Genomic DNA, 25,942 nt, shown 5'->3' on the forward strand with positions numbered 1-25,942 from the left:
TTTGACTTCCAAGATCAACACGCTTAGACTTTCCGATTGGAGATTCCGATTCATAAAATCTGAATCCCTATATATAGCCGCCATTTTCATTATCCATACAGATTCAGCACCATCCTCCTCCTCTTTCGAGCATCCTAGATTAGACCAAATGGTGAAAACTGCAAATTCATCGTCAACCTCACAGCAGGCTTCAGAGCCCAAGTATACCGGCGTCAGAAAGCGAAAATGGGGGAAGTGGGTGTCAGAAATCCGGCTGCCAAACAGTCGGGAAAGGATATGGTTAGGGTCATATGACAGTGCTGAAAAGGCGGCGCGTGCGTTCGATGCTGCTTTATACTGTTTGCGGGGACCCAGTGCAAGGTTCAACTTTCCGGATAACCCACCAGACATTGCTGGTGGGGAATCGCTTAGTCCACAAGAAATACAAGTTGCTGCTGCTAGGTTTGCTAATGAAACAAGAAGTATTACTGCCACTCCTACTGCTAATAGTAGTACCACTAGTACCAGCACTAGCATGCCTGAACTATCATCCCAATTTATGGATCACTACTACGCATCCGCATCTTCAGCCTCTGATGGTGCAATCCAAGTGGACAATGCAAGTGATCGTACAGGAATAGATTGGTCGTTCCTCGATGTGCTGGATTTAAATGAAGGTTCAGAATTTGGACTTTATCCAAGCCTGGGAAATAATTACAGTGATTATTATCCACCACCACCATCCATTTTTGATGATGGCACTAGGGACAATAACGATGACGACGACCATGAAAATGATGGGAATGAAGCTTATTCTCAACCATCATTTTTATGGAACTTCTAGTTCTTCTCTTTATGCCAAGGGAAGATGGTTCCATCAGTATTTCGGCTAATTTTAGCTGCTGAGATCACTGATTCTTTTTAATTTTTTTTCGGGGGGCCGTTGATATTTATTTTCAGGGGAGGGTAAGTGGACAAGTTATTTTTTTGTGTCTTCTCCAGAATATACATATACATATAGAAAAATATATGTATAATTAAGGCACTCTAGAAGGACCAAAGCCAAAGCAATGGTGTACATTTATAGTATGAAGCCATTTTTCTATGGGGAGGGATATTCTACTATATATTTATACGTAACATAATTTTTTATATCCTGAAATCTTTTTCTTGTCCTACACAAGTTCCTATAATATAATGTTTTTTTCCCATGTTTCCTCTCCTCAGTGCAATCAAGTTACGAGTGGTAGGCATTTCTTCATCACACACTGTCACTTTGGTATCTCATCCTCGTTCACATACATAAAATTGTACAGTCTTTTTCACACTATAAGTAAACTTCATTTATTTACAAAAGAAGAGAGAAACTGAAAATCTCAAGTCAGATTAAACCTGAGAAAAATGGGTTGCACTCTGAACAGCTGAGCAACTAAACAAAGACTCCAAAATAACAACGAAATATGCTCCTGTTATAAGAATTTATAAGTTTAATAGGTCGCTAACAAAAAAATTTGACTTGCTTTCTTGTTTTTTTTTTTTTCAAAAAAAAAAAAATTGAATGGAGCTCAATAGATGGTGAAGTAAGTTAGCCATCTTTTTTCACTATCACCCCAAATTGTGTTCAGTTGTGTCTTAGTGCGCAAGAACATGGCAAAGAGGGAGAAACTACCAGGTCATGCAGGAAAGAAAGACAGGGAAATATACAGGTACCTGAGGGACGTCTGTCAAAACAAAGAAGGGAAAGTCAAGAAACTACAAACTATGTAGCTCTCTCTCCATGTACGTATATAAATATACAAGCAAAGCAAAAACATTTTTTTTCCCTTTTTTAGAACTGAAGCGAAGGAAAACATTGAACGTGGACCATTCGACTCCCTTTACGGACCCAACTTGCCTATGTTTTTTTTTTCCACGTGAAAAAGAACTTATTTACACTTTGGAATTGACGTGTGTTTTGTCACGTACCAATCCTATATTATCTGTACCTCACAACATAATTAAGTAGCATGGTAAATTATTTGATTCATTTAACTCGCAACATGCATAAATTAGTGGTTGAATTATGAGCATATGAGTTATCTCTAAAGAAGTAGATTGGTATGTTTAAATAAATAAGCTCGTGCTTTAATTAAGTTAATTAATTAATCACACTTTATGGCTGATGTGATTGATAATCTCTACATTAATTTAGTTTAATCTTTTTGGACTACATATTAGAACACGTGCATTAACAAATGCTGACAATTCAATGAGATGTCCACTTCACCCTATACGTACTGTCATGGGGCACCTGTCTCATCACAACAAACTAATAATAACTGATTGTTTAAGGGCTCTTCCTTGGGAATTATATTAAAGGTATGGTTGGATTAAATATTTCAAATGCTATTTTAATATGAATATTTTATTTATAAATTTATAAATTTATTAAATAAATATATTATCTAATTATCTACAACAATGGAAGATATATGTTGAAGGAAATGTTTTTATTTAAAAAAGGAAAACAGGCCATCCAAATTTACTAGACAAGTGATAAAGACGTGTCCCACAGAAAGAAAGCAAAAGGAGCAAATGCAAGTTGGTGGAGACTGGAGGTCAAAACCGTGGATGCCCGTCAATATCGTACGTACGTAATTATTTCTAGAAAGAATTAGGGTTGCAGTCGAATCTTCAATCGACAACTACCTACACTTTTTCTTTTTCTTAAAACAAATAAATTTAGATTTGCTTTTCCCCTGCTAAATAAAATGATTTCTAGTCATGCCCCATAACCACTCCGGCATGTCCACGTTATTGTTCTACTCTTTCACCATTTTCTTACAGTATCAGAGACACAAGACTAGCCAGCTAATACAGTACATTTGTTCAGACTCCTAAACACTTAGCTATGGCCACTCTTTAAAATATAATAAAGCCTTTTCTCAGGTTCTTGTCATTATTGATTCAGATTTTCCTCATCACTTTGCATACGCAGTAAGCTTCCATTAAATACATAAATTTGATAATTGCTGTAATTTCATATCATTAAAGAATGACTAAGCCTATCATCTCATGCATCTAATACATGCTACTTCACCTTTCAAGATTGTATTAACTGATTTTGTTTATGCAAATTCAGCGTCCTGGCAGATACAAAATATCATACAGAAGAATGTGGAGACCAACTGCCCTTTCTTTTTCTTCTTCTTCAAGGGCATGTTATTTGAACCATACGCGGCTGCTTGTTTCAGTTTATAGTCTAACCAGTCACGACAGCAGCAGGGAAACCATGGTGTCAACAGATTCTGGTCCATCGTTATTTACACTTGGTATTATTTTTTCAGGAGACACAAACTTCACAAACTCTCTGAGTTCCGTAAAGCTGCAATGCTCGCTATACGGTACTTCATACCTGTTATACATTGAAGAAAAAATATGTCAGGTTAGCCGACAGGTGTTTGTGCTTTCCAGAAAAAAGTTTTTGCCAGGTCAAGTTTCATAGAGGCTGCTATTTTCATTAACACACTTTGAGATGAATAGGTATGCTAGTATTTCTTTTGATAAATGAGGGTGCTACTTGTTCCAATGCTATTTAAGTATTTCACAAGGATTACAGGAAAGTGGAGGATGCATGCGTAACTGGTCAACATACTGAGCAGCTAAAGGATTATGAAATGGTAAAGAGCCCTTACCTTATAATAGTTCCTTGCTGCCACCTTCTTCCTGGTGACTTCTTTTTCCCCTTACCGAATGTCCACCCAGTCGGAGAGAAGGAAACTATCGGACTGAAGCGGCTCTGATAATAAGCACAGTAGCAAACAATTATATCAAAATTTCTCGGCAGTTCAACAGCTAGAAAAATACAAGCTCAGGCAAAAAGTGAGTCTTCCACTGATACTTTCACCTAGCATACCCGCAAGTAATTTAATATAACAGCAAATGCTTACCACTCATGTGTAACCAGTGATATAAGAAGGGAAAAGAAAGAAAAAACTAAATCAAGCAAAGCAGTGAATCTGACATGATTGAACTTTGTTCTTGTTAACTAAAAAGCCTGCGCATGTACCTGTAAGCTTTAAACCAGAGCATATAGGATAGCATAGGATATCCTTGGGCAGCATCTAGGAAACATGAACATCACCACTACTCAAGGCAACTAGTTTCTTTTATGCTTCTTTTTATGCATGCACAAAATCAATTAACTCGTTCATAGAACAAATATTAATCTTATGTCTGGAGAAATCAGAATTTAGCTCTCAAGTCAAATTCAAAAGTCACTAGTAAAACCTGATTATTCAAAAAAATCTTGATAAGCTGTCCTCACCGCATATTGATTGGATATGTGTTTCAGTCTCTTAAAACTTGCAAGTGTCCACATAGGGACCACATGAATTTGGCTTTCGTGTTCATTCAGCGTGAACCACTGCATAGCTTCTTTGGAGAAGCCTAAGCTCTCCAAAAGACGGAATTTTGCGGCAGTAACATAAACCTTCCTACGGAGTACACGAGCAACCTCCAAGAACAGCCTTTCCTTTCCTTTAGGAAGAAAGCCATAAAGAAAATGATGCATCAAAAGAGAGGTGATCTAAAGGTATGGATTGAGGAGCCTAGAGAGAAAACCTACCAATTGTGTAGCTTCCTATTAGAAAAAGAGTTTTGGGGTTGAAAGATTCAGCTTGAATAGCCTCAATGACAAACTGTATTACAGCCTCCTGCTTTGGAAAGTCATACTGCAAGAAATATGAAATAAGATGAACTTCATTTATCACACATATCTTCTTTGCAATGACTTACAATGTGAGCTGATGCTTTCAGTGGTGAAAAGAATGGAGATTAAGGTCAAGGTCATGCAATTACTGAAATGCAGATTACCTGGGGATTACAGTATGTTGTGTCAAGAATGAGAGTATGGATACGACACATTTGTAAAGCAGTCATGCTTGCCATGTTCTCACAAAAGCGAAAATCTCCCGTGTGTAGAACCACCTGAAGGTTCACATGATTTCGGGATGAGTCGCATAAATGGTAACCAGGTAATAACCGCAAGATAACAGTTTCTTAAGAGGCTAATATGGAGCATACCTTACCATTGGGAGGTTCAAAGAGTACTATGATGGAACCCGGACAGTGGTTTGCATCCAAGCATGTCACATCAACGCCAGCAATACTGATCTTTTTGTTGAGAGGTAAAACTTGTAATCTGTCCCAGGGGATCCCAATCTTCATATTTACAAGTCTTGCAGTGATTAAGGAGCAATAGATCTTCCCATGACAAAAGGACCTCGTTAACCCTTGATAATCTGTGAAGATAATTGCAATATATCTTTTTTCTCAGGATTGCCAAGCTTTTAGTGCTTAATACATTGCTTCTAAACACCTTACAGAGATAGGAAAATAAGACTAATCATAACAGGTACAGAGTAACAAATGTTGGATAGCACTTCACTAGTGATTTACCCTTTGGGAAATAAATTAATCCTTTTATTCATAATAAATGATTAAACATAGGACGTCAACTGAAAACAAAAGACCAAATTGATGCAACTATTAGAATTTAGAAATTTAATTTATAGAAACTGAAAAGCAGGTTAATTATATGAGGTAAGCCCCTATATAACCTAAATGCATATATATGATTAAAAAAGGGATAAACCATTAACTTAAATTTAATTAAAATATGTGAATCAGAAAAATAATAGGAAAAGCTTTTGAAACTTTTAAAATGAAACATATATAACAGAATTTTTCATATCAACTAATATGGCATATGAAACACAATACTTTGTAGGAAGTTCCCTCATTTTGATATAGTTACTTCAAGCAAAAAGGAAGATAAAACTAGAGCGAGAGTATTACTGAACTTACGATCCATGTGGAAGTGCGTAAGAAACCAATGGGAACAATCTCCTCTAAGATATTTGAATGCATCCTGTAGACATAATCAGAATCAACTAAGCAGTGAAACCAGAAAGATCATAAGAGAAAAGTTTTAAAAATATCCAACATCTCCAATTCTGATTATAGAATTACATTTAAACCTGCTCCAACTGGAGCTGTTATCAACTAGAATGTTGAGTGTGATTTGCAAAGCCACTTATCGTGAACAAAAAATGAAAATGTTGAGGATAAAAGGCCATTACCACTCGAAATGGTGTTCCTGGTATAGAGCACCATAAGGGAATATCTTTCAGTTTTCCGTTTTTTACAGGGTGGTTTTTTGCCATTCGTTTATGAACAGAATCTGGGCGATTCTTTGCTGGTCCCCGCTTTTCTTTAGCAATGCTGCAACCTTTCTCCCTTACAGTAACAGAAACAGAACCTGGAAAATAATCTGTTATCAACTTGTTTGCAGTTTGTTTACTAGTTTCATCACCACTAACTTTGGAAGCCTCCATTTGCATCTCTGCTGCATGGGTACTCAACGACCCAACATCAGCAGAAGCATTTGGATCCCTGTGAGTCTCATCCACTAGATTACACCCTTTTCTAAGTTCAGCGAGAGCATGCACAATCTTCTTCCTGGGGCCAAGTGCGGTAACCCCTATGCTAAAGAGATCCTGCAAAGGAATGAAAATAACATTTATCAAGCGGTATTCGTTTTAAATTTCAAGTACAACAATAGCAATAAAAATTGAAGATGGCAAAGTCTATCAAGACCAAACCAGATTCAGTGGATTCAAATACTGATATATCTACAATTTGCTGTTCTCAACCAAATTGACCGGGCAACAAGCACCAAGTTTCACACATGATATGGTCGTTGTAGCTTTTCAATTTTAGCATAAGAAATTAAAAATGCATATAAATGCAAAGAATTGAATGAAAAAGCATCAGTGTTGTCGAGAAGTAGAATTGCATCGAGACCTAGTGTAATTATGATTAACAATTAAGCATAGTGCATACCTCTTCAGTTAGCCACTTTAAAGAATCCCAATCAATCTCTTCTCGAATAAAAGCATCCCCATATCTTTCTAAACCTAAATTTCTTAGCCACTGAAGTACAGGGGAAACATCAACAACTTTATGCCCAGAGTCACCAACGACTTGTGGTGCAAAGTGTGTTCCCTCATCATTGCTACCACAAGTAACCTGCAAAAATACATGAAAGCTAAAATTTATCAAGTTATCTATATTGAACATTAGCTAGCTACGTGGTAAATTACTCAAGATATATGAAAATAGTAAATCAACATGTCAAATAGAAGCGCAAAAAATAATAATAATAATAAAAGAGCATAAAGCTTACTTCTTGGAGATGATTATCCTGTTTATCAAGACAATCATTAGTATGAACCAATCTAGATTCCTCGCTCAAATTCGAAATATCAATCCCGCAAAGTGGGCACTGAACTAAACAATCTCCGTCAGCCACACCGCTGGGTACCTGATTCATTTCATCAGTGCATAACTTGATTAACAAATCCAGGTCACTGTCTTCCTCAAAATCCCCAAATTCATCACCAACAGAATCAGATACTCCTGACCTGATTAACTTAGATTCAATAGAATTACACAAATACCCCTTCTTTTTCACCTCCAATCCCTCTTCTTTCACGAAATCCACATCATTATCACCATCCCCATGAACGCTTCTATAGCTGCAATCGATGCTTGACTCTATCAAATCCAAGCTACAAACTTCATCAGACGGCGACGTGGTTTTCTCATTCTGCAAGGAGCAGGTGGGTTCCACATTCTCTTTTCCGGGGTTTGCCGACTGTTTGGATCTTTTCGGCGGCCGGTTGCAGTTATTAGAGGACTTTAAGGATTTTTTGGAAGTTGAAGGTCTTTGTTGTGAGATAGGGGTTTGGAAATCATCGTCGTCGTCGTGGTCTGAGATTGGGATTGAGAGGGAGAGAGGCAGAGGCTGAGATGGTTTGGGTTTTGAGGGCATTTTTTGCGTTTTGGCTGCTACTCTCTTGCTTTAGCTTTTTATCTATGGAGTAACAAAATGGAGTTTTCTTCTTTCAAAAATTTTCTTCTTTTTGGAGCAAACCAATTGGAGGGAAACTGGACACAATTCAAAGTAGAACGACGTGCCGTTTTATTTTCATTTCTTCTTCGACTAGCTAGCCCATCTCATGTCCAGTTTCACCCGATCTTTAAATATTTATTCTTCAAAGTAATGAACAGATTTCGAATAAATTAATTATTTTTATCATAACAATATTATTTATTATATGTATATGTAGTACATATTTTCCTTTATTTTCGATATTTTTATGAAAAAACATATATTCTAAGAATTTGAGAATCTAATTATATATCAATACTAATATGATATCCAGGTTTTTTTACAGAGTTATTAATGGAAATAATTGATTCATAACCTTAATTACATTTCTCAATTAAAAAAATTATTATAACCCTTTTTTGTAGAATTATTATAACACTTTAAATCATTCAAATAGAAGGAATATAACAATTTCTAAAGTTTTAATTGATTAACTAAAAATCTAAATAATAGAATTTTTTTATTTCATTAACGCAGTAAAACAATATTATTTGCATAATTAAAGGATCTATCCTAAAAGGAATTATTAAAAATGATGAGATAATAGAATAAAATAAAGACAAACGTAAGTAGGTGTATGTTAGTGGATTTAAGACCTATTGTTAAAATAGTTATGAAAAAAGAAAAAACTTTCCGATGAATGATATCGTTTTTACTATGGAAATACTCCTTAACATTTTACTACTTCAAGTATTAATATATAGGAATTCCAAATCAGTAGTGAACTCAATGTTCTCAAGAACAGTTCTAACTCGTTGTTATTAATAAATATGGGTCTTATTGGCATGAGCTTGAACATTAAGGGAATGCCCTGGTTTTTTAATTTAATGCAATTCAGAAAAGAATTTCTCAATTTGAAGTAAGAAATTGTAAAATTATCAGTTGTCAAATTTTGAAAAATAAAATAAAATAGTTCTATCCTCCTAAAGAATCCGCGAACAAACCAACTTTTTATTATTTTTCTAGTGTGTGCAGGAGTGTATAAATATGCAGGGATATTTATTCCTTTATACCTATTCGTCACTTGAATTGGAGGACATGTCTTTTACTTTATTCAAAACCTGTGAACAGTATCCACTTATTAAAACACATTACTCTTCAAACTATCTAAAAACAATATAATTTTTATCTTAAATTAATTTATTTTCTAAATACCGAAAAAACCCAAATACCTAACAGTAGTTTGTTGCTACTTGTACACTTTGCATATATAATTATAATTCTATATTAAGACATCATAACAATTTAAAGTTCAATTGAAAAAATATTTTTGAACGGCCGATTACTATTAGAATAAAATAAAATTACCACATGTCAACAAAATAGACATTTTTCAAATCTTAGCTAAATATTTTCAAAAGCTAGCTTATATAAATACTAAAAATAAAATAAACACGCTATTTAAAAAAAAAAAAGAAAATTATATATTAAAATCTTTTGCTCATTCTTTGAAGTATAATAACGAGCCCAAGCGTGAACCTAGTAGAAGATAGATAGACATCCCACTAACATAACATCGGGTGATCCGAAAGCATGAACATGTTATGCCCATGCAGCTACGGAATCAGTTGCAAAATTCGCTTGATGACGTACCACATGCACCGCTTCTTTTAACCTGCCGTGCTCTCGCTAACAGTCTCTTGATCTAATAAATAACACAAATTTAAATATCTTTTGTTAATACGAACAAAATAAGAAAAATTAATAGAGATTATAGATAATTTCTTTTGAAAATTTAAAATTATAAAATATAAAATGAGGAGAATAAATAAAAAGTCCAAAATATTAAAATATTAATTTTAGATAAGTCCAAAAAAAGAAAAAGATATATGTCCACTTCATTGGAATAACCAGACGACGTCTGCCGATTTTTTCAGAGAAAGCCTCTTTCGTTTTCGGTGGTAAAAACATTAGAGAATTGTATTGAAAAATGAGAATAGTAATGGTACTTCAGGCCATTGCCTATGGGCCTTTTATCTCTCCACGTTGAATAGCTGCTGCGCCAACAATAAGCAATTTTCTATTGCACAAAAAGGTCTGACGACAGCGATTTTTGGCAGCTACGAATAGAACAAACAAACAGCGACGCTGAACACAAAACAACCTACTAGGCTCAACTCAACTGAGCTCTCAGATCCCATCAGCCAAGCAGCAGCAAATAAAGAATATGTCCGAAGAAGAGAGGTGGTGCGTGGTGACCGGCGGCAGAGGTTTCGCCGCCAGGCATTTAGTGGAAATGGTGATCAAATTGGAGATGTTTTCAGTTCGAATTGCTGATTTAGAGTCTTGCATTCAGTTAGCTCCTGAGGAGGAAAGCGGAACCCTAGGCAATGCCTTCAAATCTGGTCGCGCTATCTACGTCTCAATGGATCTTCGCGATAAAGCTCAAGTTCTCAAAGGTAGTTAATATTAATTTTGTGGTTACAGTCTTAGCTAATATACACTATCGGTATTCTAACTATTATTCTTTTAATGATTATTATTTGTATAGCTATTGAAGGAGCTGAAGTTGTGTTTCACATGGCGGCTCCTAATTCTTCGATTAATAACTACCAGCTTCACTATTCGGTCAACGTGCAAGGTAATCTGATTTGGTTTTTGAAGAGTATTTTTATTAATGTTGATTCTAGGATGTTTCTTTGAATATAATTTGCAGGGACAAAGAATGTCATCGATGCTTGTATTGAGCTAAAGGTAAAAAGACTCATCTATACAAGCTCAGCTAGTGTGGTTTTTGATGGGATTAATGGAATTCTTAATGGCGATGAATCCTTGCCATATCCACCTAAGGTATTACTCTTTATTTTGGTACTTTCTGCTATATTTTTTAGTTTTTTACTCTTGACATGGCATTGACTTCAAATGTTTCAGCCTCTTGATTCGTATACAGCAACTAAAACTGAAGGTGAGACTGCAATTCTTAAAGCAAATGGCACTAAAGGCCTATTAACGTGTAGCGTGCGCCCCAGTAGCATATTTGGCCCTGGAGATAGGTTGTTTATTCCATCTTTGGTTGCTGCTGCAAGAGCTGGCAAATCTAAGGTAATTATGGCTTTCCCACTTGTATATGCAATTCAATATCTTTGCTTTAATTTTATGGGATTATGATACTAATTGTAGGTTTACTTTAACATAAACATTACTAGAAAAGATTATCCATGTAATGTTTTGGATGAGTATTTGAAATTTAAGAGGATATGTGAATTGTCATACTCATATGTAATTTGATTAAAAGATGTTAACAAGTGATCCAGCTTTTCCCTTCTATTAGTTTAAGCAAGAAGCAATACGAGTTTAGTGTTGTTCACCTATAAGTTTGTATGGCTAACAGAATTCTTTTGGTTGAGTTATTCAAAGTTAATTCTAAATTTGATGTGCACAATTCATGTCAGACAAAAATAATATTCTGTGTCCATCAGTTGCAAGGGCAACCTGCAATTCATACAGTTGTGATGTTGAAATTGCTAGTGTCTTTTTGCATTTACTGACATGCACTCGTGCTGTGTTGGTTTCATCATATCTAATATTTCATTTTCTTTATTGTTGATTGACCAGTTCATTATTGGTGATGGTAATAACATTTATGACTTCACATATGTTGAAAATGTGGCACATGCCCATATATGTGCTGAACGAGCTCTAGCATCAGGAGGGGAGGTTGCAGAGCAGGCTGCTGGACAGGTACTACTGTTTTCTGTTTTTCTTTTGTGTTTTAGTAATTTAGGCATTATTTTGATAGGAGGTTGGCAGGAAATTATTCATCTATCAAAATTAATGTATGTGTAGTAGACCTCATTAAGAAAAGTAATTTAGACCTCTTCATTTCAAATCCCCATGGCCTATCCAAATGGAATACCTCGTGTTTATTGAACCTAAACATAGGCATGCATGTGCTATGAACTTGGTTCATTTGCATGTCCATACAAGCAAGATACATCTGTTAATATGGTTACATGGCAAATAAATGGCTAAGAGAGATTGAGAGGTTGCTTTGCCTGTCTAGTTTTTACATGAAAATGATGCATAAAAGCATAGCTGACATCTATAGTGCCATATATTTGCTTAGTAGGCCTCTATTTGGGCCGACAAACAAACACAATCAAAACTTTGTGGGTCAAAGTTTGGTTACTCCGGACCCATGCAGGGTGAACATCAAACTGCAGAGCTTTCATGTTGGATCATTCCTTAATTTTTTAATCTCTAGTAATTTTTTGTTAAATCATGCCAACTCAATATTCCATGCTAAATTGGGAAATTTGGAGACATGCTTTTGGCTAAGAGGTAACTGGATTTGCAGGCATATTTTATAACCAATATGGAGCCTATTAAATTCTGGGAGTTTACCTCACTTGTCTTGGGAGGTCTTGGCTACGAGAGGTGGGCACTTCTTTTTGTTTCCCTTGCAAGAATTGATAGGATCCCAAATTTTTATATTTTCTTTTATTTTTATTTGATTTGGGTTGAGTCTTTCTACACTTGCTCTTCCAAATGTTGGGGTTGCTTTTAATTAGCTTGCATTGGGTTGTTTATTAATGACAAAGTCTGTTTACAACCTAGATTGTTAATGTTAAACATTATGTTCTTAAGATGAGAAAAACGAAATTGATTCCTCTTTTATAAAGAAAATAGATTACTCGTTGTCTGTTGGTTTTATAGCTAGCCATGCAATTTCCGTTTCTTTGGGTATTGTTGTCGTCTTCATCATCATCACTTTTAAAATAAAAATAATCTTTGTTGTTGTTATTGCTATTATTTTACAGTAATGGCAGCAAAATATATGTTTTATATTTGTTGGTGCATTATATCTTTTTGCCTTGTAGGCCAAGGATAAAGGTCCCTGCTGTAGCTGTGATGCCAATTGCACATTTGGTGGAGCAGACATATAAGCTATTGGGCCCGTACGGGATGAAGGTTCCCCAATTGATACCTTCAAGAATTAGACTTCTCTCTTGCAGCAGATCTTTTGATTGTTCCAAAGCGAAAAAACAGCTTGGCTACACTCCCATTATATCACTTGAGGTTTTGAACAATTTTTTACTTTTTCTGAATATTTTTGTTTAATGAGTTATTTTTATTCAACAAACGTGTATGATTAATTGCTAAAGATTTGTGTCAAATGGGCTTGGGTAGAACTCATTCCTAAAAACTAGCTCATAGGAAGAGGGTGCCCAATCCACACATATACACTATTACAACCCAGTAACATATCGATGTGGGACAAATACAACCTCTAACACCCTCCCTCACGCTTAGCGTGTCATACAAATGGGCCGGGTTTAAACCCATCATCGCAGACGAAAGGACGGTTCTGATACCATGTCAAATGGGCTTGGGTAGAACTCATTTCCAAAAACTAGCTCATAGAAAGAGGGTGCGCAATTCACACATATACACTATAATAGTCCATTAACTTATCGATGTGGGACAAATACAATTTCTAACAAAAATATTGTACCATTTTTGCTGATCCTCTGTTAGAGTTTGTTTAAGAGCAGTTGCCATACAGTTACATTTAAATCCTGTTTTAAGAGTTGACCTCTGTTGAATATGGCATCTCCCAGTTGTTTGAACGCATGAGCACTATTTCTATGCACAAGTCTTCAACTAGATTTTTCTTGTCATGTCCTGAGAAATGCTAACTATTTCTATTTTGTTTCAGCAACGACTGTCTATGATGAATGTTGTGGATTGATAATTGCTTTCATGAACACTATTCCAAATGTGCACATTATGACTGTATGTCCACATGGAAATCTTAGGTTGGTGGTTCACTTGTGATACTCTGGCTTTGAATTTTCTGCAGGAGGGTTTGAGAAGGACTCTTGAGTCATTTTCACACTTGAGGGCTGAAAATCAACCTAAAAGAGAAGGACCATCTAAGGCTCACAGATGTCTTGGAGGTGGAAAGGGTATGACTGTGCACTTTCTGTTCATGTCACCATTTTAAGTATGTGTTTTAGGTCCACTTTTTAGTGCCTGGAAGCTTTCTTACTATCTGTCGTGGATTGACTTATTGAATTTTGATGGTCCATAACAACCCTATTTTCTGGCATCATTATGATGGTTACCTAATTGTAAAATTTGGAACAGGAAACTGCATGAAGTTAACATGGCCTAGCTCCACAATAATTACTTATGTAGTATCGAAAAATTAGAAGGGGTTTAGACTGGGAAAATGTGCACCTGGAAACTGTATGATCAACTTCTCTAGGATTTTGTAAGACTAGTTTGGGAGTTTGTTTATTCACTTCTCACTTAAAGGTAGCAGATTAGGATGACTGTTACAATCGAAAATAGTCGGCTTGGGCCTTCTTATCTATTTCCTTTCCTTTTATGTAGCCATGCATTGTGCACTTGCCTTCTCAGGATAATTCTCTCTATTTCTAAGTTAGTGAAATATTGTGCATCTGAGTGCCCTTGTACATGCAACGGGTAATTTCAATGTGATTAACGATTCAACATTATTTGAAGTTCACTGATATGCTGTTGCTGATATTTGCAGTTGCTGACACACTACTTTGGAAGGATAAAAAGCAGACAATGACCACATTGTTAATTCTGATTGCAATTTACTACTACTTAGTTACATCTCAGTCTACTATCATTACTGCACTTTCAAAGTTTCTCATAGCAGCATTGGTCTTCTTGTTAATACATGCAAATTTACCGGAGAGAATGTAAGTGTTTTACTTTTTTGTTTCACTTGTCAATTTGCAGATTTTACTGTCTTATTATCTGTTGAGAATACAAGCTTGGTGTCATTTTGTATAATCACTGAGTGAAGCATACTTTATACGAGGTTCTGGCATGTTCTATGCTTGTCTGTCTTACGGCATCTTATCTTTCTTGTAATCAGTTTCTTTCACTACGTACATGACATCACAGTGTTTGGTTGGATTTGGAGGCTATGCATTTGAAAGTCATGTAAAGAAAAAATAGAAATTATGGAATTCCAAGATGATTTTATTTTTTCTTTGAGCTTCAATTTCAAATCACTGACTCATCGATTTGAAACTTGTATAAAAATTGTGAATCTTCTGATGCAGGGGGAGAGTCTTAGCACTCCTGTAAACATCCATTCTGAAACTTATGCAGAATATTCTGATGCTATGGGAGTGTCGTAGAGTATACTTTGAATAAATTGTCTTTCTTTGATGCAGATTTGGATATACAATTGAAAAAATTCCTGCTTCGCATTTTCACTTATCAGAGGAGCAGTCTCACCAAGCTGCTCTTTCAGTGGCTTCATCATGGAATGCTGCTGTTAATGTCTTAAAGTCACTTTGCAAGGGGAATGACTGGATTCTTTTCCTTAAGGTATTGCCATTTTCCACAACATTCTTCTTGGTTCCTTATATTAGCAGTTATAATTCTTTTGCTGGAGTGCAGTAAACTGTCATAGAAATATGTCACCATAAGATCTGAGTAGGTCTTGAAGGTACATAGTACCTTGAAGAACTTCAGTAGACTGAAAGCCTGGCAACAGACATTATAGTGTAACATAAGTGTCTATTGTGAATCTTTTGACTGGAATATGTTTGAATATTACAAGGGTAGCATAAGTGTTTATAGTGCTTCTCTTGACTTAAATATATTTGAACGTAATGCACCCTGCTGACTAATTAGTCTGGGTTCATACATTGGAAAAGGCATTCAAGTATCTTCAGAAAACAAAACTATAAGTGTGTAATTGATACTTTTGCCAACTGACAGGCAAGCGGCGAGCCTATTTTTTATATGTTGCACTTGAGTTTTGTCTTTCTTTTCAAACAATTGCTGCTGTTTTGAGTTTTCTCTGTCTCTTTTTGCTAATCAAATAGGTTACTATGTTGCTGTTGATTCTTAGCTTCCTTGGAGCCATTTCACTTCACAGTTTATTTATGATAGGTAAGCTCTCTCTCTCTGTTTACTCTCACATACATGCTCCCACACACCAACATCCGTACACAATCCAAATGTGACCATGTGTGCTTACAACCTTGCAAATCTTATTCATGTATGTGTGTGGGTGGATATGAATACCATGCTCACAGGCAAATTCAGACTTGCTCCCTTTGATCTACTGCGTTTGGGGAATTACAGATAATCTTAAATTCAGATAGATTTGTATTGTTAGACATATCAAAAGCTTAGCATTTTGGAATTTTCGCAAATGTATGTAAGAATATGAAATAATGATGGTTCTGAGTGAAAATATAACCAGACTTCTTATTGTGGCATTGGGTTCGAGTCTCTTTTGTCTAATCAAATGATGCATGAAAATGAGCTTCCAGCCATTCCCTTGATTGCCCTTTTTGTTTTCTAGTCTTTCTATTTTGGGACATTTTTCCGTTGACTAACCTAGAAGCACCGGTTTTCTGCTCGTTTTACTATTGCAGGACTTCCAATTGCTTTTGTAGCATTTATTGTGTATGAGAAAAATGAAGAAGCAATTGATGCCAAGTTTTTGGAAGCTCTCTCTTTCGGATGCAGATTGAAATCTGACATATCCAAAAAAGTTGTCGGTGCCAAAAAGAATTGAATGACGGAGGGCTCCCCTTTTGTTCTACTATCTTGTCTAGTAACCATTTCCAGTGATGTGGCGTCGTGCATTACATTTTGCCAGTACCCGAAGCAGAAAAAAAGAAACAAAGCATTACAATTTTGCTTATAGGCAATCTCACTTTGTATCAATTTATACAAACCACTTTATAGAAATTAATTATTATCATTTGTTGTTTTGGTAATTGGTGAGGATATTTTTTAATTTATTGTAACAATTATCTTCTACACTTATCATTTGGGGGAGATGATGTCATCTTCCTTTTGTGTTTGATTGCAATTGAATTTCAAACCTAATTCCAGATTTCTTCTTCAGTGATAAAAGGAAAGATATACGATGGTACATGCGCAGTTTCTTGCTGCCCTTGGAATGTTATTTAATAAAATGGAGAAAGCCAAGTTCTATCAAAGATTAATCTAAGTTGCAGAAGTTGAAATATGATGGGGAAGGGAGCCTGTGCAACCTCATTTTTGGAATATTCATGTAACCTGAGAGATGCAGGGCCTTCTCTTGACTACATATTATTCAATCAGTCTATATTTTCTTATTAAGAATTTTTATTTTTTATATAATTATTATATATTTATTAGTTTTAAATTATATAATATATATTAATTAATTAATATTAAAATATAAAATATTTATAATACGTGTTAATTTTCTATTTGACAAAGTGTATATATAAAATCTAAATTAAATTTTTTTGAAAAAGAATAGTGGAATGATTCTTGAATATCATTTTATCTTTTCCCAAATTAGTAGAATATTTTATTTGTTGAGGTGTAATATGAGTTGTCCGGTGGAGTATGCATGTTTTGCTGTTGTTTTATAAAAGTAAAAGGTATATTAGTTCCCTGTCCAAAGAAAAGAAAAAAGAAATTGAGTTCAAATAAATAATAGAACACTAAGAATGAAAACAGTAAATCCCTTTTTTAATACAGTAAGCCTCGATCCTTACTCCTTATCGTCTTCTTCTTCTTCTTCTTTTCGATTTACTTTTCTTTTGAGCACGTCTCTGCACCAGTATAATGCCCCTACTTTATTGGATTTATTTTGGAAGCTGACGGCTCCATTTTTCTTTTTAATTTCTCCTTCATTTTGGGATGTGGACATCTTCATTGACTCTATACCAAACCTGCAACCCTTCCATTCCAGGCCTTTTTAAATATATTTCTTTTTCAGTCTTTTTTTTTCCTTTCTTTCTCTGGATGGGTTGTTTTCAATCCACCAATAAAAATATCAACCCGATAGCAGAACTTATTCCAATTTTTAATTAGTTGAATCTTAGTATAAAGTATGACACATTAAGCAAAACTTAATTTAAAATTATTTGATATCAATTTCAGTAAAGTCATTTAAAAAAATATTTCATTTAATATTAACAAAATCATATTAGTAGAATTAAATATACAGAATTATTTAAGTCCTTTTAAAGCTTGTACAATTTTCTATTTAGAAGTCATAATATAATTATCTTTAACCAATATAATCTCGTCCTGTAATTTTATTCGCATGCAGAAGGGGCAAATATTGGAAACAGAAAACAAGAAATGAAAGGACAAAATGAAACTTGTTGGGTTCACCAACCAAATCATGTATGTATATGCATGGAGGTATACAAATGGAGTAGCAGCTACACTGCCACTTTCTGAGATGAGCTGTATATATATATATATATATTAACAAAACAGATAACTATCGCCATCCACTGATTGCAATTGCCTCACAAAATGACAATTCCTTGGCATATTAATGAGATACTGATGTAAACTTGTGAACTGGTTGTCTTTCCTTATTTTAAATTTTGCACTCTCTATTTAAGCAAAGACATACAGTTTTGCCCCTAATTGAAATTTATAAAACAAATATAAAAAGGAATTGTATTCAGTTTATACTAATGAAAACTGAAAAGTAAACTAAGAATTGAAAGATAAATAAATGCAAGGGTATTGTTCATGCTTATGTCAGCCATGACAATGAAATTTGGAGGAATATTACTTGAAGTGCAAACACCCATGAATTTAAATGTAATGAAGTCATGATTAACATTTTGAAAATACTCTGATGCAAACTTGCACCATGGCAGAATTTAATTGAATGTTTTATTTATTTTTCTCCCATGGTGGAGAAAATAGTAATAATCCAGTTCTGTATGTATGCAGATACAGATGGCTGTGGAAGGTGAAATTTAAAGGCCCGCCCCACTTACAAGGAAGATTAAAAAAAGAAAAAAAAAAAAGTGAAGGGCATCAAGTGATGATTTGATGGTGGACTAAAATTTGTTGAGAAGCCATTCTGCAGTGATAGTGTAAGATTAGAGTTGAAAAGGTCAACTTCTTCTCAGGTTTTCATTACATTTGCAGTACCAGTCTTGTCTCTGGCTTTGGTAGGTGTAATTGATATCTTTGAATCCAGTTCACATATCTATACTCACCATCATCAAATCACATGTTAACCTATCTTTCTGGAAACCAAACTCCACCCTGCAGAAGGGTGCTTTTGCATTTTATCACTCATAAATTAAGTCGGTTCAGAATTCAGATTAATTTATTATTTGGGCACATCGATTAATTTATCTTTTTGGTTATGGTTATAAAAAATACATTGAATTTGATATGATTAACTTTAAAGTTATTCAATTAACAGTTCAGTAAGACTATATACATATATTCTTAAAAAAGATAATTTAATGGAAAATTTATATTGTGAGTGGACGTGACCATAGAAGCTCTTTCCTGCCAGAAAATGTTAAGGGTATAATAAGGTTGCTGATATATATATATATATATATATATATATATATATATATATATATGTTTAAAGTCAACAGTTGGATTGTGTTTGATGGAGAAGGTAGATGGGTTGCTATGGTTTGGCCTCACCTTTTATCATATGGAAGCCATTAAAATAATTTGTAGACAAATTAACTTTAGCTGACCCAACAGAAGTTTCATGGAAAAGGGCACCATTCCGTGATTGAAACCAAAAGAAACCACATTCAATGACCTCTATCTCCTTCCACCTTTTCCCTATTTACAGTCTTAATGTTGAAAGGGATCTTCTCTTCTTGTTTCTTTGAGTTAGCATTCTAAACTATTTTACAATAATAATAATAATAATAGAGTTTGTTTGTTTGGGTACCCACCTGAGCCTAAGCTGTGTGAACAGTATTGAATATATAATGCGTCACCAAATGAATTAAAGTAGTGGACCTTTTTTCCTGAATCCTCGAAGAGATTTGGTATTTCTCCTGAGTAGAAAATAACCATCTTACAGTTATGGGGAAGAGAATTTTGGGTATACTACGAGTAGGTGTCGGGGACCTCGTGTTGCCCAAGTGCCCGACGATCAATAGGCCTCGTCTACCACAAGGCAGATACTCTTATCATCATTAGTAAAATAATCGTGTTTTCATAATTCTTCTTTAAGGAATAATTATTTTTTAAATTTAATATTAGATGTTTAGTAAAATTATGAACATTCAATTTAAGATTAAAAATATAATAGCTGTTGAAGTGAGTCCCCAAAGGCAATTCATTTTTAAACTTGAAAGAGAACCAACGCCACTTTGTTGTGCGATGAATCAAGAATGGTAAACTCGTAAATCGTGGATACCCAGATGCCCATTTTTGTTAGTAAGGAATAGACTGCCCGTGCTTCGCTTTTGGGTTCGGATCAGTTCTTTTTTCAACTTCAAATGGTGCGCTTCTTTGTTTCATTGAAAACCCAATAAAGCAAAAGAAAATAACAGAAGAAGAGCAAAAGCAAAACACAGAGCCAAAGTAGTCATTTTATACATTACACTCCCCACTGCACTGCATAGCCAAGCCATTGAGATATGAGATGCAATATTACAGCACTAGCTTCAAAAACTTTTTCAAAAAAACAAACCTTTTTCCTCTCTCTCTCTCTTTTCAAAATTCTCTATTTGTCTCCCTCAATCTCTGAAATTCAGAATTGAGAGAATTCCACTCCTTTTATCTCTCTCTTACTTAGATTCCTCTTTTTTCTCTTTAGCTATGAAAATTCACATTCCTTTCCTGTTTTAGTCTCTAACCAACAAGCCCTTTGTTATTACTTCATTGACCATATAGTACAGTCTTGCGTTAGTGTAGCCTTTCTTGACAGTATTTCTCTTCCTCAGTGAAATATTTAGTTTTTTTTTTCTCAGTTTTAGCCCACTTTTCATTTTGTCAATATATTTCAATTTGTTTTGTGCTTAATTTCCATTTCTTTTCTTGTTTTGTTAATTGGTCATTTCAAATTCTTCATCATTACCTAGTACTTGAGAAGCTTTTCTTTTTCTGTCCTTCTTTCCCGCCCATTAATCTCTCTTTTTCACTTTTTCCTCTAATGTTTTAAGGCACAGAATTCTCTCTGTCTCCGTTTAAAGGTCTGTGCTTTATTGATTCTAACTTTTGTGCTATGCATAACGAGTGTAGTTATGTTTATCGCTTGCAAGGACTGATAAGAGAGATTTAAGTAGGGGTTTGGTTATGGGCGGAGGTGGTGGTGGGGGTGACGGTCTTGGGAAAGTGGAAGTAATTAATAGCAAAGGTTGTTCAAGGCTTTTTGTGGGTTTATCATCTTCCATTCCTTCTTTTAGAGGTTTGCAATCTTTTGAGCCAATGTCTCCTACTACTGCCTCTATTGGGTCTGAAGCGGTTTTGGTTCGATCAACCGGTCCATTTTCTGGTCTTGTTATTTGTGTTACTGGTTTGTCTAGAGGTATGTAATTTACAGCAATAACAATTTTGTTTTCTTGATTTTGACGTTTTTCGTGTTAAGATGTTGATTTGGTTCCACCCTGCAAGTTGGGGAAAGAAAAAAGGAAGAAAATATTGTGATTCTGCGTTAAAAACTGAATCTTTTTGGTAATTTTTATTTGATTGAGTTCTTGGCAATATGTGCAGGTCCTTACCTTTTTGTTCACTATCTTTTTGTTAATAAGATACAGAAATATTTGGTTGTATGGAGTCAGGAATATGAACTCTGTAGTTAGAATTTTATCCTCTATACTTGGCAAAATATGCATGTCCTTTTCAGTAGTTTGTCCGCCTGATGCTAATTACGGCAGAAGTAGTAATGGCTCATTTTAATTAGCTGACAGAACTCCAAGTACGCGTCTGACTTTGCTGGGATTTGTAGCTTGTACTTTTATTTATTTATTTATTATTTATTATTATTATTATTATTATTATTATTATTATTATTATTATTTTCTGTTTGGAATTTACTGATGAATTTGTCTTAAGAAGTCCTGTTTTTCTTGCTCAGTTTGGTTAATCTATGGATATACGTTTCTACTCTCCATGTACAGAAGCAAGGAAGCAAGTCATGGAAGCAACAGAGAGATTAGGTGGTCGGTACAGTCCTAATCTGCATCCTCACTGTACCCATTTGGTGGTCCAGATATCCTTTTAGTTTATATTTGGGCGAACATAGAGTTATCATTTTGGGATGTAACTTGGAATTTTGGAGAAAATGATGTTTCCTCTTTCTCTGTGCTATAAATGAATGGATTAGTGCTGTAAATAAATATAAGACGAAAATTTGAACGATCTTTGGTTGGATTAACAAATGAATTCAGAATATTAAAGGCAAAGGAGCCATGTTACCCAGTTGGATTAGTTGAATAGGCAATCCCTGGCATGAATATGAGTATATGACAAGAAAGACTTATCCTTTGTCGTTTAATCCGAAATTCATATATTTGATTACAAATGTTATGTTCTAAAGTTCTCATTAAAGCAATGCTTTAAAGCTACCTTTCACTAAAAAAGAAAAGAGAAAAAAGAAAAGAAAAAAAAGCATCTTTTGTGATACCTTAACCCTGATTACAGCTTTGGCGGACGCAAGTTTGAGCATGCTTTAAAGCATGGATCAAAAAATGGTCTCTTTGTTGTTACAATCGGATGGTTTGTGGATAGTGTTCGAAGGAATGGTATGTCTTTGCTACTCTTTTATTTCACTGGTATTAATGGTTTTCCTAGTACTAGCTAAACCCATCTCGGCTGCTGGTTCCCCACTCATTTATCTTGAAGATTTAATGCTAATGTCTTTGTCAACCTCCTTTGGAGAAATTAGAAATTGGTATTAGTCTCAAGTATTATGAATTTCAGATATTCTCTCTTTTTTTTTTTCTTTTCCTTTGTCTCAACTCATGTGACAGTTTAAATGCCACCTTGATATTTTGAGGCTCATCTTGATTATATTATAAGTTGGTGTATGGGGGTAATCTTGCTTATCAGGGATTCCCTATGCAAATGGACGTTGTTCTTGTTGGACAGGAATGAATAAGGAAATAATTACAGCTGAAGTGACCTTTGTTGTTAGCTTAGTATCTGAAATCCAACATTTGTTGCAGTGAGGTTAAGTGAATCACTCTACAGTGTCAAGAGTGTTGGAGAAACTGATGTTCGCTTAGATGACTTAAATCGACTTGTCGGTATCAATGGTACTGAAAATTCCTGTCTTCCTGTTGGTATCAACGATGCCAAGAAATTTGATGCAATTGAAGGACTGCATAAACGGTTGTCTGCAAGGAGTTCTAATAGAAATATTGATTCAACTCTATCTGGTAGCTCCATGTTTATTGATTCAGAAATTTCAGATGAACTGCGGAATAAGGTACCTTGAGTTTCTATTGGTAAATTGCACTAGTCGCCTTGAGCTACTCCTGAGATGCTTGGTACTTTGGTAGGTTTATGAGGCAGCTATCAGAGAAGGTGCCACATTTTTAGATCAGTGGTTCATTGGTTGCAGTGCAAGTCATGTAGTATGTGAAGGGGCTTCAGTCCAAAGATATCTTGGTCACTCTAACAACCTTGTCACTGTGAGTGCTCTTGCATCAGAATATCATAACTAAAAGGTGTCTACTTCATTGATTCTTTCTCAAATCAAATCATTTTGGCATTTTTTTGTGTCTCAGCCACTTTGGGTTCTAAAAACAGCAAAGGAGAAAAATGCCCAAAGGCTTGTTCACTTGTCTGCTGATTTGGCCAGGCAGGTTGGGATGATGCTTGAAAATTTTCAAAATGGCAGCGCAGAGCAGGTATGTGTTTACCAACCTTGTTGATACTGTCATTCTGATAGGCTTAATTAGCCCAACTGCGTGTTTTATATCTTTAGTATTGATTTATAAGGAAATAAATACGGGAAGTGCCCCACTAGACGTTCGGAACTTGAGGAGTCAAGTAAGCTATGGACAAAGGCAACACATTGTAAATTTCGCTAAAAATGCGGTTAGAAGTCGCCGTGGTCGTCGAATGCAGGTTATGAGTTATTCATATGCTGTGGTACATTTTGCTGCTCATTGTAGATCATGCTTTTATAAGATCTTTTATATTTGTTTTCATGTCCATATTTTGCTCAAGTGGTTTAAGGCACCTAGTTTTGTTTTATGTTTAATTAGTTCCACCATATAAAAATTTATTATATGTGAATATGTTGAGTCTAATAATTAGGAGTTAGGACCCAGGCGCCATGAGCGTTTCACTATTATAAAATTTTTCTGATTCCTAACTACTTAGTAGGACCATTGTCAAGTAAAAGAATACATTACAGTTACGTTCCTGCTAAGAAAAGTTCTTGGAGGGGAAAGGCTAAAAAGTACCTCACCGATCTTGCATGAAGCAACTGCTAAAAGAAGTGGTACTATACCAAGGAACAAATTTCAGTGCAGTGCGAAAAATGTTGGGTAACCAAGCACTGGTGAATAGATTCAAGTCATTTAGAGTGGTCATTTCATTTACAGTACTGTAGGACAGGACCATGGCCAGATGTATCTTGAGGATCGTATAATAAGATCGTTAATCTCAACTGAAATATCCTTAGGTATATCATGCATTAGTGGTCCTTGTTTTGTGGTTTTAACTCGGGTGGTTATGGTGGTCGTGAAAAATCCCTACCGACCAAATTATTGATAGCAATGCAGGTGGTTATATCCTGCTAAGTTGCCACCTTTTTTTATGCGTATTTGTGAAGGTTCATCTAGCTTAATGTTAGAGAGTTGCATTACTTGTGTTGATGTGAAACTTGGCATTTGTGAACTCTGGGTTCTTACAGACCTGTCAAACTCCAATACGACCAATAACCCCAAGCAGCCTTCTGGATTCAATCTGCTGGTCAATATCTGAGCCAACTTCAACTGCTTCTATTTACACAGACTCATTTAGTAGTGAAGATGTTAGTGAACATCCATCTGTGTTCTTTGATGCAAAGGGAGACGGGAAGGACTCAGAAGCTTCCTTTGCTAACCTAACACGAGCACTTACAGAAAGGTTCTTCCTATTTCTCTCTCTGTTTCTATTCCACTGGGAGCATCTATAGTGTGTTTGTCTAACTGCATTTTTTTTCTCCATGTGCTTACATGCAGTGAGAAAACTGAGTTGATATTTAAGAACCACTTTCTGACCATACTGTTTCCGGTTGACCGGTTCTCCGAAATGGGGCCTTCTTCAAGAACCTTTTTTGGTGAAAATGGTTTCACATGTATTCAGGTGTTAGATTATATATACACATTTTATCAGGTATGATTGAAGATGTTCCCTTCCCTCAATTATTTTGTTCTTTGTTTGTATGAATATTGCATGTGCATTCGGGTGTTAGTTTTGGCTTCTTGGAGTGAGCTCATGGACGTATTTTAATTAGAGAATGGTAAATGGTATTTGTCACAAATGTATTTACACCCTGACCAGTTTCTTGACACTTTGAAGACAGTTGTCTATTCTTACCAATTCCTTGATGTGTATTCCTTCGTGATCTTGTAGGAGAATATGCCAGCTTCAGAAGTAGAAGCTGCAATTCACACTGACTCGAGGCATGCTGACCGGCTCCGAACTGTGTACTCTAGTAAAGAAACAGCTGAGCTTGGTTATGTGATTTTTAAACGAATTGATTTCTTAGGAAGCCGCACGAGTTTTGAGATGTTGAAGCGGGTTTCTGGTGATAACAACAGTAACGTATATGAACTCCTGATTAGAGCATAATATCATCTACTCATGCATGGCTAGCTAGATACTGGTTTTGAGTAATTGATGAACCATGATCTATTGTAGCTGTTCATTGCAAACCCCCTTAGCTTGTAGACAACAACTAAATACTTGAAACAATATCACTTTCCAAAGTTTTCCAAACAATGAAATTCACCTTTCTACTATGTACCGACATAATGGTTTTTATACATCAAATATACAGATATCTTCATTTAGTGTGCCTGAGGAACAGCGAAGAGTGTAATACTATCAGTCTTTGTTATTGAACTATTATTCTTTCATAGACATGCACTCCATTTTTTGGATGGAAGTGCCTGTATATCATTATGTAAATTGAACGGGCTGTTGGACTAAAAGCTGCTAATTTTTTCGGATCACTCTCAGTTTGATTGAATTTTATATTTCCAAGCTTTTATCAGTTTCCAGCTT

The 25,942-nt window shown here is 35.2% G+C and overlaps 4 protein-coding genes across 6 annotated transcripts; 3 read left to right on the forward strand and 1 right to left on the reverse strand.

The window, feature by feature from the left end:
- On the forward strand, positions 1-1,201 carry LOC8258612 (ethylene-responsive transcription factor ERF017). The gene has a single exon (XM_002516119.4). It carries the CDS (start codon positions 149-151, stop codon positions 821-823), a length of 675 nt encoding a protein of 224 aa, XP_002516165.2. The 5' UTR covers positions 1-148; the 3' UTR covers positions 824-1,201.
- Positions 1,202-2,949: 1,748 nt separating this feature from the next.
- LOC8258611 lies at positions 2,950-7,945 on the reverse strand. Its single transcript, XM_002516118.4, has 10 exons — positions 7,208-7,945; positions 6,865-7,050; positions 6,102-6,518; positions 5,827-5,890; positions 5,044-5,261; positions 4,834-4,947; positions 4,586-4,691; positions 4,286-4,497; positions 3,654-3,757; positions 2,950-3,373 (listed from the first exon to the last, which is right to left on the reverse strand). Exons 1-10 carry the CDS (start codon positions 7,853-7,855, stop codon positions 3,229-3,231), a joined length of 2,214 nt encoding a protein of 737 aa, XP_002516164.2. The 5' UTR covers positions 7,856-7,945; the 3' UTR covers positions 2,950-3,228.
- A 1,890-nt stretch (positions 7,946-9,835) lies between these two features.
- On the forward strand, positions 9,836-16,818 carry LOC8258610 (3beta-hydroxysteroid-dehydrogenase/decarboxylase). Its single transcript, XM_002516117.4, has 12 exons — positions 9,836-10,374; positions 10,467-10,556; positions 10,632-10,765; positions 10,847-11,017; positions 11,531-11,656; positions 12,273-12,352; positions 12,796-12,994; positions 13,779-13,884; positions 14,478-14,652; positions 15,136-15,292; positions 15,796-15,862; positions 16,354-16,818. Exons 1-12 carry the CDS (start codon positions 10,143-10,145, stop codon positions 16,494-16,496), a joined length of 1,680 nt encoding a protein of 559 aa, XP_002516163.1. The 5' UTR covers positions 9,836-10,142; the 3' UTR covers positions 16,497-16,818.
- A 3,276-nt stretch (positions 16,819-20,094) lies between these two features.
- Positions 20,095-25,890, forward strand: LOC8258608. 3 transcript variants are annotated; one of them, XM_015717492.3, is made up of 10 exons: positions 20,095-21,245; positions 21,841-21,929; positions 22,359-22,461; positions 22,885-23,147; positions 23,221-23,352; positions 23,449-23,571; positions 23,663-23,791; positions 24,585-24,799; positions 24,895-25,048; positions 25,289-25,890. In XM_015717492.3, exons 1-10 carry the CDS (start codon positions 21,014-21,016, stop codon positions 25,505-25,507), a joined length of 1,659 nt encoding a protein of 552 aa, XP_015572978.1. In that variant the 5' UTR covers positions 20,095-21,013; the 3' UTR covers positions 25,508-25,890. The 3 variants fall into 3 exon arrangements, with proteins under 3 accessions (XP_015572978.1, XP_015572977.1, XP_048227481.1); XM_015717491.3 differs by having other exon boundaries at positions 20,096-21,245; positions 21,838-21,929; XM_048371524.1 differs by having other exon boundaries at positions 21,132-21,245; positions 21,795-21,929.
- The last annotated feature ends 52 nt before the right edge of the window (positions 25,891-25,942 follow it).

This window comes from Ricinus communis, chromosome 3, assembly GCF_019578655.1.
Source record: "Ricinus communis isolate WT05 ecotype wild-type chromosome 3, ASM1957865v1, whole genome shotgun sequence".
Taxonomy (NCBI): Eukaryota; Viridiplantae; Streptophyta; class Magnoliopsida; order Malpighiales; family Euphorbiaceae; genus Ricinus; species Ricinus communis.

Excerpts from the sequence above, each read along its gene's own strand:
- LOC8258610 (XM_002516117.4), top strand. The coding sequence starts at position 10,143 with ATGTCCGAAGAAGAGAGGTGGTGCGTGGTGACCGGCGGCAGAGGTTTC. Across the intron at positions 10,375-10,466 it reads TAAAGCTCAAGTTCTCAAAG|CTATTGAAGGAGCTGAAGTT; the intron begins GTAGTTAATATT and ends TTATTTGTATAG. Across the intron at positions 12,353-12,795 it reads GGAGGTCTTGGCTACGAGAG|GCCAAGGATAAAGGTCCCTG; the intron begins GTGGGCACTTCT and ends TTTGCCTTGTAG.
- LOC8258608 (XM_015717491.3), top strand. The coding sequence starts at position 21,014 with ATGGGCGGAGGTGGTGGTGGGGGTGACGGTCTTGGGAAAGTGGAAGTA. Across the intron at positions 21,246-21,837 it reads TGTTACTGGTTTGTCTAGAG|AAGCAAGGAAGCAAGTCATG; the intron begins GTATGTAATTTA and ends CTCCATGTACAG. Across the intron at positions 21,930-22,358 it reads GTACCCATTTGGTGGTCCAG|AGCTTTGGCGGACGCAAGTT; the intron begins ATATCCTTTTAG and ends AACCCTGATTAC.
- LOC8258612 (XM_002516119.4), top strand. The coding sequence starts at position 149 with ATGGTGAAAACTGCAAATTCATCGTCAACCTCACAGCAGGCTTCAGAG.
- LOC8258611 (XM_002516118.4), bottom strand. The coding sequence starts at position 7,855 with ATGCCCTCAAAACCCAAACCATCTCAGCCTCTGCCTCTCTCCCTCTCA. Across the intron at positions 5,891-6,101 it reads CAGGAACACCATTTCGAGTG|GATGCATTCAAATATCTTAG; the intron begins GTAATGGCCTTT and ends TTATGTCTACAG. Across the intron at positions 3,374-3,653 it reads CAGCAAGGAACTATTATAAG|GTATGAAGTACCGTATAGCG; the intron begins GTAAGGGCTCTT and ends AATGTATAACAG.